The following is a 12340-nucleotide window of genomic DNA, read 5'->3' on the forward strand; positions in this document are numbered from 1 at the left end:
TTACTGAGCTTCACCACTTGAACAAGGCATATCACTGAGCTTCTGATGGGACATAGACTATGTACCACACTTCTCTACTCTGCTCCCCATGGATGGAAAGAATTATTTGCTGGTCACTGATTATCTATCGAACTATCTGGAGATTTGGCTGCTTCCTAGCATGTCTGCAGCTTGTGATCAAATATATGCAATCGATCTTCGCAAGACATGGAATTCCTCAAATTGTCTACAGTGACAATGGACCATGCTACAGCTGCAAAAAATTCCAGAACTTTGCAAAAGAGTATCATTTTTGACATATGACTTCAGGTCCTCTGCATCCACAGTCAAATGGTAAAGCAGAGAAAGGAGTTCACATAGTTAAACAGTTGCTCAAGAAAGCACAAGAAAGTGGCTCAGACCTGTATCTAGCTCTATTGAGTTACTGAGCTTAGCCACTTGAATAAGGCATATCACTGAGCTTCTGATAGGACGTAGACTATGTACCACACTTCTCTACTCTGCAGACCCAAACAAGAACTGAGATGTCAAATATGTAGAACGGAAACAGAAGTGCCTGCAAGGGAGACAAAAGGCAAACTATGACAAGTAAGCGAGAAGCTTTGAGCCGCTGCCAAAACATGACACAGAGAGACTCAGATATTCTAACACTTTGGACAAAAAGGAGGAGGTAAATCCAAGATCCTACACTGTCAGAACAGAGGAGGGTCAAATACTGAAGAGGAATCAAAGGAGCCTGCTGAAAACACCAGAGATACTGCAGAAACAGACAGGTTTAGAGGATTTAGCCTGCACAGCCACAGAGGAAACACCACCCATGCTAGACAATAGTGGACCACCAGAGCCAGTGTCAAGAAGATCCACATGAGTTATCAAAGCACCTGACAGACTGAATCTATAAAAGAAAAAGAATTGCCCATTTAAAAGTTTGTGCTGCTGATGTTCATGTTAAGTTTTTGTTTTGATTACAAGAAAACTATATTAATGTGTCATGGTAGATTAAACATCTCAAGCAAAGGGGATATAGTGATAAGAGTTCTATCCCCAGGAGTCGGAGACAAAGTATCAGGGGAAATATTGCATCTTTAGTGGATTCAAGATAGATGCCTCCACGTGAGAACTTGCCTGTGTGTGTCCTGTTCACTTAGATAATGAATCTAGTTATTTAAAAAAAAAATGTTTCTTTATTATAATAAAAGAAATATCACGTCTTTGATCTTGTACTTTTAGTTTTTGTTTGTCCAGATCCTGTTTGTTTTTTAAATGCTTTTCCAATATGCCCTGCCACTTTGAATAATTCGATACCTTAATTTCTCTGTTCCTGCATCCTCTTTGGAATAGAGTTCTCTGAATTACATTCTACCAGCCCTTTTTGTTCCTCTGATTATTCTATTTCTACCCTCACAGTTCACTATACTTGTCTAAAAGTATGGAAATCCACCCTTGTACAACCCATTGGTGCTGTAATAATGGAAATATCACTGTAGGAAGAGGAGGACTGACAGCTCAGAGTTCCAAGATACAGTTTTTGTGTGTAATGGGAGCTGTAATAGGGAAAGGCATTACTGGAGGACTTAGATAGGATTTGCTGGAGGTAGCAGCATATTAGACTGTGTGCCTAGAACCTCAGAATAAGAATGGGGTAATACAATAGTCAGCAAGAATCAAAAGAATAGATCTGTTGGCAGATCGCAGAAGGGTTGTAAAAGCAATAGGGTTGGAATAGAGGGATATTTTTCCAATATTAACTGGAGTGCAAATGGCTTAAGTGGGATGGAATTTGTAAAAATAATCCATGAGGTTATTTTTCTTAAGTGAGTATGTAGAGAGTCCTACTGGACCTTTGAGAACAAACAAGTGATAGTAGTATCCATGGAAAAGCACTTTGGAAATAATTACTATAGTTGGTAAGCTTTGAGACAGTCATGGAAAAAGATTGGCCCTCACTATGGAATGGTAGAATTCAACAGGATTGGTGGAAGGAGATTGGGAGCAGCTACTAGACAGGAAACACACACCTCCTTTTGCCATTTTTGGAGAGCTCCGGCTCATTGGTACTCATCAGGTAGAAGGACCCAAAGCCTGGAGAGCAAAAGGAGGGCTATACTGGTATTCTGGAGTATCTGTAACAGGAAGGAGGAAGAACAAATTAGAATGGATTACTTCCTGCCAAATCCTATCCCAGGATGCTAAAGGAAGCACGGGAGGCGATTACTGGAGTTCCAATTGAGATTTTTGCATCTCATTAGCCATGGGTGAAGAACAAGAAGCCTAGAAGATAGCTCATTGAAAAAGGGCAATAGGGATAAGGTATGAAACTGAAGGTTAGAGAACAAACACAAAATGCTGGAAAAACTTAGAAGGAATTCCTGATTAAAGGTTTCAGCCTGAAACATTGACTATCTTGTGCATTGCACGGATGCAGCTTAACACATTAAGTTTCTCCAACATCTGGAGATTCTCTTGATTACAAAACATTACATCATTAATATAGAATTTTTTCCAATAATTTTCCAGGCAGGATTTATGTTGACTTGCAGAGGCAGGGACAGATCAAGAGGAATCAACATTATTTTGTACAAACGGAAACCTGTCTCATAAATCTAATTTAGTTTAAAATGGGTATAAAAAAATTACTGAGAGCAAGGAGCCATAGACATGGTAGACCTTAGTAAGGTTTTTGACAAAGCTCCAACTGGTCCAAGTTAAAGCACAAGAGATCTGAAACATGTTAGCAAATTGGACTCTAAATTGTCTTAGTAATTAAAGGAGGATAGTGATGGATGCACATTTCTCCTGAGATAAAGTATGTAACAACTGGTGCACCATAGATTGTTGCTGAACCATGTTGTAATTATATGTGCATAATGACTTAAATGTGAATATACTATAATATACTGCCACAACATGACACAGAGAGACTGTAAGTGTAGGTGATATTGTTACAAGCCCAGAGGACCCCAAAACTCAGCAGCAATAGAAATTCACCAAGACAAATGGTTACTTAAACAAAATTTGCTTTTAATTATCTTTAAACATGAAAACAGGATCAAACTTTAACTTATTACTATTAACTTAATACTATTAACTTAACTAACCCAACTTCCTTCTAATTCTAAGTGCACATGTATGTAACGAGTGTGTACGTTTAGAAAAGTACTTTAATTCAAAGTCCAATCTCACTTCTCCACTCCTCCAATTTTACTGGTTACAGGCAATTCTTATACTGTGCACAGAATTTAACATTTATGAAGTTCACCAGGCTTTAGTGCTTGAAAGGTAAATGGTTACCACTCAGGAAGGTTCTTGACGGTTTTCAGAGAGAGAGAGAGAGAGAGAGAGAGAGAGAGAGAGAGAGAGAGAGAGAGAGAGAGATGTTGTTCCTGGACACAAACTAATCCCTATTAATCAGCCACTTCAGTGTCTTGCTGAAGAAAGTTGCCCCATCAGGGTTTTCCAGATGATAACCTCTTTCTTTCAGGTCACCACAGAGTTCCTTTTTGTTTTTCTTATTTCAAATGAAACATTAGGCAGCCAGTCTTCTCCTCTTGTATAGACCACAAGGGCTTTGACCAGGCTGAACTAAGCACTCACAACCCATCTTCAAAATGGGGTTTTCCACAAGCTTTCCAGCTTGTCCTGTTCCGGTCCCAGCTGCTGCTGCTGAATTCTCTCTCTCAGAGAAAAGCCTGTTTTTTTTTCCTGCTTGCAAAACCACATGATCCTCTTAGAACAGCAACCTCCACTCAGACAGACTGCGGCTCCGAACCTTATCCTCCGAGTTCTTACATCTGCTGCTTTTCAAAACAACAATCCATTAGTGAAGTCCCTTTAGCACTCCTCAAAACTTTTGCAAATGTTCTTGGAGATGGACTGTCTAGCTTGAGTATTTTAAATGAGATCTGTTTTGAAGTGTTTGTATGTGACCTACACTAAAAAAATCCTGCCACACTTTATCTCCCAAAATCATATCTGTATAGATATAAAACACAACATAATCTGTCACAATGTGAAAACTGGAGTTGTGGATAGCATTGAAAGCAATAACTTCCTGAAAATGGAGATGCAGGTGGATAGGGTAGTTAAGAATTTGGTATGCTTACCTTCATAGCCAAATCATTGAGTTTAAGAGTTAGAACATCATGTTGTAGCTGCACAAAATATAGGTTATACCACCTTTGGGGGGATTTTGTCCAATTCTGATGATCACACTGCAGAAGAGATTTACTCCATGTTGCTTGGATCAGAGAGCTGTCACTATAATATGATTAGATGGTCAGAGAGGAGGCTGAGTCATTTTTCCATGGGTTCAGATTTTTACACCTGTAGTCAAGTCAATTCTACAGTTGATTGCTCTGGTATACTTGCCTAGAAATTAGATTTCAACCTTTTGTTGTGTCATGCATACAGAGAGCAAACAGCCATTAGTGGCCCCATATTATTGCACATTTCAGGGTAATCAAAGGAATATTGCAGTGGACATCTCCAATGTAAGTCGTACAAAACTGCTGTGAGCAGTGAAGAGCACTCAGGAGTGTAGTTTCCATCATGCTAACAATGAAGAACTGGAACTGGAAAATGTTTAAGATATTGTGTCACAATGCGGTCCCTTAATTTGAAGTTATATTGCTATTAAATGGGATCCATTTTAATAGATTTTCTTTCAATGATCAAAGGTCATAGGCTACATCGAAAAACTCCAACTTATGTGAGGAAGGGAGGATACATGCAATTAATTACCTTGTGATATCTTTAGTGTACGAGGAAAATATCTGCTAAAGTGAATCACCCACGGAAGTGCTGGACCCAATCCCTGAGATCTCATGTGAATATGATCGCTAGCTCAATGTAACTCTGCTAAAATAGCAGAGTCCTTGGATTTGTGTGGCAGTATCACTAACTGCTGTACCATTATGCCAGCCTCAATTCATGGCTAAACATCATTATTTCTGATATTTCTTCATTAGAGCAAATTATTTAGCAATGTGCATGTGACTAGAAATAGCAGCATTAAAACATTTACATTTCTAGGTCCAAAAGGAGTGATTAATGACTGGAGAAAGTTTAAATTGGAGAGTGAGAAGCATGAAACAACTTCAGATAAAAAGCAACTCCTTAGACAAATGTCTTCACCTTTCCGCTCTTTTAGTAAAGAGGATAAAGACACTCGAAAGAAGTTCAGTCGAAAGGTGAGCCACAACAAGTGAGATAATCTATGGTGCAGCAATGAAAATTGAAAATGTAGATGAACTAAAAGTAATATGTAGTAGAGAATTCGTTTAGCGAAAAAAACTGTAAAATGAAACATAAAATGAAAGTGTGTAATTATGTCCATTACAAAATGATAGCAATTAGAAAAAAGGGAATTTCTATTAATTATATTTAAAGGATACATCACTTTATTGGAGGCATCATTTACAGATAACTGGAAAGGCATTGGAGGAAGAAATATGGAGGCAAACCTAAACAACCAGGGTTCAATTCTGATCTCGAGTGACATATGGAATCTGCATGTTCTTTTAGTGACTGTTTTTCATCTGGATGCTCTGCTTTTCTTCCACATCCCTAATGATATGCAGATTGGGAGGTCAATCACCCACTGTAAATTATCTGTGATGAGTGATAGTGGGGAGGTTATAGGGAACTGTGAATGGAATTGGTTTGAAATGCTGGTGTGGACTCAATGGCCTTTTTGTCTTGGGGAAATGTGGAGCAGTGTGTACAGAATTAGAATTGTGACAGATTTTTAATCCAAAAAATAAATCAGGAAAAGGAGAAAAACTAATTTTGTTTCTCTTTGGGGACTTTTTCATTCAAGCCATGAATGAGTCCAGCAAAATAATATCTCTTGAATTCTACCACAGGTAATAAATTCAATAGATGGGAGAATTAAAAATCAGCAGAGCTTTTAGGTGTTCAGCATTGTGCAGGTTCAAGATTAGCATGGGAGTGAAATCATTGGAAAAAATACTAAGAACTATAAAACACTGGTGCAAAGAAAGCATAAGGATGAGAACTGAGGGGAGGTCATATAGCTCCTTTTGTCTGCTCAGCAATTTTAATAAGCTCATAGCAGATCTTTTATGTCAACACCACATATCCTCTGATTTCCTTAATACCTAAAAATCTACCAACATCTGCCATATGTTCAGTGACAGAGCTCCCATGGCCTTTTAGAATAGTGAATTCCAAAGATTCACTCACATTTGGTTGAACCTTCTTCTCAACTCTGCCCTACATAAGGCCCATTATTCCATACAATTTAAAGCAGAGGAATCATTAACTCCACATCTAATCCCTCATGTAGAGCAAGACATTTGTATTTTTTCAATGAGATCATCTTACTGTTCTACAAGGACTCCAGGCACACTGTGCTTAATCTCTCCTCGACTGACAATCCTTCCATTCAAGGATTCATTCTGGAAAAAAATGCACTCTGATTACAAATATATCCTTCAATAGATGGGAGACCACACCTCTACAAAATATTTCAATGTTGCTTCATCAGAGCCCAACGTTGTATTGCAAAATGTCTCTTCTCAAATCCTCTGAAAGGTCCATATAGAGTTTACTTAATTGCTCCCTGAAATTATTTTTTAGGAACTCTTACATTCAGGTCCTTCTAATCATCAACATTTTTCAATCTCCCACTTTAAAAAAAAATCAAGTTAGAACTTCAATAAAACTGGAAAACTTTAAAAGATTAGGTTGCAAGGTTGAAGGGAAATGCCCAAAACAAGCAACCAAATTAGACAAATAAGAAATAAAATTTTGAATCAAAAAGGCAAATAAATATTAAAAACAAGTAAAGCACAAAAGTCTGCAGACACTGTAGTTGAAGTAAAAATACAATGCTGGATGAACTCAGCAGGCCAAACAGTGTACTTTATACAGCAAATATGAAGATATATTACCAAATAAGTATTTTGATATAAAAGGCATCCCAGACATTTTGCAAGTGAAAATGCAGAAAATAATTTGAAACACTCAAGAGTGAACTCAACTCAACATTGAAGTGATTTGATTATGTTTCAACTTTTTAATTCTTGAATGACATGGATGTTTTGGATCATTCAAAATAAATCGTGACTTCCCACACTAAACTAACATTCTTGAAAATAAAGCTTAATTATTTTTTTCTTTATCTTTCCTAAACAGATGAGTGTCGAGGAGTATGAAATGATTCAGGATGAGGAAGACAAATCTTGTCTTCGCAATTATCGCAAGCAATGCATGCAGGAGATGCATCAGCAGCTGAGCTTTGGTCCTCAGTTTGGAATGGTCTATGAGCTTGAGAACGGGGAGCAATTTTTAGAAGTGATTGAAAAGGAATTGAAAAAAACCACTGTTATGGTAAACATTTATGAGGATGGAGTAAAGGGATGTGAGTCCTTGGTCAACTGTTTAACATGCCTTGCTTTGGAATATCCTTTGATTAAATTCTGTAAAATAAAGGCCTCCAACACTGGAGCTAGTGACCGCTTCACAGATCACATTCTACCAGCATTATTGGTGTACAAAGCAGGAGAACTAATTGGCAACTTCCTTCACATCACTGAGCAGCTGGGTGAAGAATTTTTTGCAGTGGATGTTGAAACCTTTCTAAATGAATATGGCCTTTTGCCAGAAAGGGAGTTCACTGCTTGTGAAAATGCCAGTGATGTAGATATTGAATAAATACCAGTACAGTGGAACCCAAATAGTCCCAGGTGCACATAGGCTAGAAAAGAACTTTATGCAAAAGTGCAATGACATTCCTTTCCCTCTATGACTTACTGATTTCTGTTTATGAAATTACATGTACGAGTACAATCATTACATGTATCTGAGCTTTGGCCCCATTATTTCCTACAGACTTGATTCCTCTGTAATCTAAATAATATTGTATCAAACTATACTTAATGACCCAGCATCCTCTATGTTTCTGGCTTAGAAATATCTAAAGATTTGCAATGCAGGGAGAAGAAATTTACTTTTTATTGAAAATCATGTCAATCTCGAGATTATTGCCCACGTGCACTCTTCCCTCTTCAATAATAGTTTAAAGTAGATCATTATCCATTGCAATATGAAGTATTACAATAGTTATTTCACTTAACATTCTGATGAAAAGATACTATATCCTACAAGTGTTCAGGTACACAAAGATTTATTCAAGCTATTAAAGGCAATGGTTACACTGCAAAATTGATGACCTAGCATGAGGTAATCTTCATTCCATTTCCTCTCAGATTTTGAAACATGAAAACATTAAAAATAAGTGCTTGGAGCATGCTATTTAGTCCTTTTGTCCTGCTGCACCACTCAGTATGATTATAGCAGTTCATTTATTTCAATACCATTTTCCCCATTCCCTCCCTTTTCTAACCAAAGTTTTATAATAAGGTCATTTAGATAAAATCTTTATCTCTGGCTTGGAACTCTGAATGTGAGTCTGTGGGGATCCTATCCTTATACATCCTGTGCTAGTAGATCAAACATGAGATCCTTTTTTTGTGTGTGTTTTTAACAATACTTTTGTGCATTATGACACATTTACGACTTCACAAATCTGTCAGAAAAGCTTCAGGGATCTCTAAATAAAGACAGAACATGTTAGACCTAAACTCGTGGGTGCAGAAATTTGTCTTTTTCATTTGCACAAAGCTGTTATTATTTATACATACATTTAATTCAACTGATTGGAATGTATTTACATAATCAGTTTGCTATCATGGGTGATCAATCCCTTACTCTTAATTGTACCTTGCAGCACCACAAATTCCTAGTCCTTGGTCCCATCAGTGAATATTTGAATTTAATGAATGGAAACACTTTGGAATGAAAGAAAGCCAAGAATAATGGGCTTCACTATTCATAATTCTAGCCTCAATACAGTCTTCACTGTATAGCCTTTGTTCTAGTCTCTCCCCACTTCTACTGCCTGCCTCAGACATCATCTAGGAAATATACCATTTTATTACAATGTCCTTCCTTAGATGATTTTATTGAAAACTGTACAAGTCGTCCTCAAATATCATTATTGTATGCTTTAATACTTATTTGGATATGGTTTTACCAAGATGGAATTTAGTTTATAATCACTGTATTAGAAAGTTGAAATAAATAGTAATTGTTCATGAAATGTTTCCTATTTATTTACTACTGTATTTTGTAATGTGTTGAAATCCACACTCTGTATAGATTTACTATAAGAAAATGCTCTCTCATACATATTTCTCATTTTTATGTTGCATAAGTATAATTTTATGAAAATATTACTTAATCTGCTACTGATGCATGTTTCAGTATAATCTTAGGAGCAAGAAAGATCATTAAATGAAAGAACAACCAGACCCTCATATTTTGCAAAGATGGCATCCAGCTCTGGAAAAGAAGGAAAGCTTTCCCATGAGTCAATCATGGGAAAGCAAGGAAGAAAATATCAACAACACGAATCGATACTAAAACAACTGATATCCATTCTTCGCTAATTAAAATAGAATCTGCATTATCAACATTCGCTTACTAAGTTAAGGAAATGGAGGGGCGTGTATCGGCTAATGAAGACAACATAATAGAAGTCACCATGCACATCGAGGAATTAGAGAAAGGGGTGCAGTTGTTGATAGACAAGGAGAATGACTTGGAAAACTGGAGCAGGCAAAATAACATTCAGATAATTAATCTCCCTGAGAAAGCTGAAGGTTGTGATGCAGTTGGAACACCCACCACTGATGGTGACGACTCACAGAGACCTAGACCTATAATCGCAAAGTTTCTCAACTTTAAGAACTAAGAGAAGATTATGCCCCTGGCCAGGCAAAAAGGAGAGATTCATTATGAAAATAACAGGATTCATATATTTCCCGACTGTAGCCCGAGATTGCAATTTCTTAAGGATACCTTCCAAAAGGTTAAGAAAAGCCTATGGGAGAGGGGCATTGACTAGTCCCTGCATTATCCAGCTAAACTTCAGCTGCGATCCTGATACAAGAACATGAATAAGTTTCACAATATGGATTCTTTCACATCTGCCTATTATGGAAAATACATCTCCTTAATTTTTGACTTGACACTTTGTCTCACACTAGTGCCTTAAGATATTTTAGATTTGAGATGTTCCTTTACTAAATGTTTGCATATGTTATAATGTAAGTTCTTTTCATGTTGCTTTACTGGGTTTTATGTATATGCACCTAGGCTTTGATTGTACACGCTTAGATGCTGTCGAACCCAGATTTATTAATGTGGTTTAATGCTCATTACATTTTTTTGTAACATGTAAAGTTAAAAAGGGATTAGGTTGAACATGTTTACTATTCTTCATTTACCATAAAAGCAAGATGAGTACCTTTACTCATTAATTAAAAAAATGAGGATTAAACTAATATCAACAAAAATAAAGACAAGAACAGCAGACTTACTTTAGTTAGTTGTGAACTGAATATGACAGAGTTGCACTGATTAATATATATGATCCCAACCACAACAATGCCATTTTTTTTTCAAATGATTTGGTATTAAAACATGACAGCTTTGGACCACTGTCTGATTGGTGATGACTTCATTCGGTCCTAGAATGAATTGATCCACACAAAGATTTTTTAACTGTTCAAGGGCAGCATCAGTTCTGGACCAAGGTATGAGGGATTTGGGGTTATGCAATATTTGCCATCAATGTAATCCAAATGTAAGAGACTTTTCCTTCTTTTCAAACGTCCATGGCTCCTATTCTAGAATTGAAATATTTTTAATATCCCTAAGTATGCTATTTAGGGTTACTGAATGCTCCTATCTACCAACTACATTTTCTGATCATAATCCAATAAAGATGACTTGGAGGATAGATATTACACAATCATCATCTTTTTGGTGGAGATTTAAAACGTATATGCTTTATGATCCTGAATTTCTCAGATTTATGAATGGCCACATTGATTTATTTATGAAAACCAATTCAAATTCTTCTTCCTACGCTAACATATGGGAGGCTTTAAAAGCATATGTCAGAGGACAAGACCTTTCATAGAGCATGCAGAAGATGAGAAAAAAGAAAAACTCTTGTATTTGTAGAGGAAGATATTCAAAATCTTGAACGTGAACATGCTTTTACTAAAAGTGAGAAGTACTTAATATATTGGCTTTAAAATGGATCTAATATCCTGTAATCATTTATGTACAAGTAAAGCCAAGACTAATTATCACTATTACAAATTTGGAACCAAAACTATTAAGTTATTAGCCTGGCAAATAAAAAAGGAAGAGACGGATAGATTTATCCATCTATTGTTACGGATGATGGCAGATCAACAAATACAATTTTTTAAAAATACAACTCCTCCCCATCAATATCTAATTTGTTGTTTGGGATAATATGAAAACTTTATAAGGGGACAAATGATTTCTTATGCAGTTATTATTAACAAAAAGGCTAAGAAAGATTGGAACTGATAAATCAGATTAAACAAATTGATACATTATTTGCTCAAAATAAAAATCCAGATCTATATAAAAGACGTGTCGAGCTTAAAATTAAGTTTGATCTTCTTTCTACATATCCTATAGAACAGCAATTGTTGAGAAGCAAGAGTCATTTATATATTCATGGTGAAAAAACTGGTAAGCTACTTGCTGATCAATTGAAAGGATTTGCTGTGAGAAAGCATATTAGTAAGATTCGGATGAGAGATGGTATGATAACAACAGATCAATCTAAAATTAATAAGACTTTTAGACAATTTTATCCTAATCTTTATAGCTCTGAGTTTAAGAATAATTTCATTTCAATGTCAGAATTTTTAATCAAATAAATCTACCTACTTTATCACAGGATAAGCATTTAAAGATGGAGGCACCTATATTTCAGGAAGAAAATTTCTGTTGCTACTTCTTCCTTACAGTCAGGTAAATCTCTGGGACAAGATGATTTATTGTCAAATTTTATAAACTCTTTTCTAAAATGCTTGTACCATATATAAACTTGATGTTTGAAGATTCAATTAAAGGAATGCTTCCATCATCTTTTAATGAGGCGAGCATCTCCTGTATTTTGAAAAAAGGAAAAGAACCAACAGAATGTGCCTCCGATAGACCTATTTCATTACTTAATGTTAAATATGAAGGTTTTATCTAAAGTGTTAGCGCAAGGGTTAGAAAACATTTTATGAACAATTATTAGTTCAGATCAAACAGGTTTTATTAAAAATCATTATTCTTATTATAATATATATCATTTGTTGTATATATCTACCTTCTACCCATATGACAGAATGTGTACTTTCAATAGATGCTGAAAAAGTGTTCGATCAAGTAGAATAGAACTATCTTCTTACTACTTGAGAGAAAATTAATTTTGGTC

The 12340-nt window shown here is 35.9% G+C and overlaps 1 protein-coding gene across 1 annotated transcript; it reads left to right on the forward strand.

Moving 5' to 3' along the window:
* The first annotated feature begins 5036 nt into the window (after positions 1-5036).
* On the forward strand, positions 5037-7700 carry pdcb (phosducin b). Its single transcript, XM_069938216.1, has 2 exons — positions 5037-5189; positions 7159-7700. Exons 1-2 carry the CDS (start codon positions 5124-5126, stop codon positions 7675-7677), a joined length of 585 nt encoding a protein of 194 aa, XP_069794317.1. The 5' UTR covers positions 5037-5123; the 3' UTR covers positions 7678-7700.
* The last annotated feature ends 4640 nt before the right edge of the window (positions 7701-12340 follow it).

Source organism: Narcine bancroftii, chromosome 5 (assembly GCF_036971445.1).
Source record: "Narcine bancroftii isolate sNarBan1 chromosome 5, sNarBan1.hap1, whole genome shotgun sequence".
Taxonomy (NCBI): Eukaryota; Metazoa; Chordata; class Chondrichthyes; order Torpediniformes; family Narcinidae; genus Narcine; species Narcine bancroftii.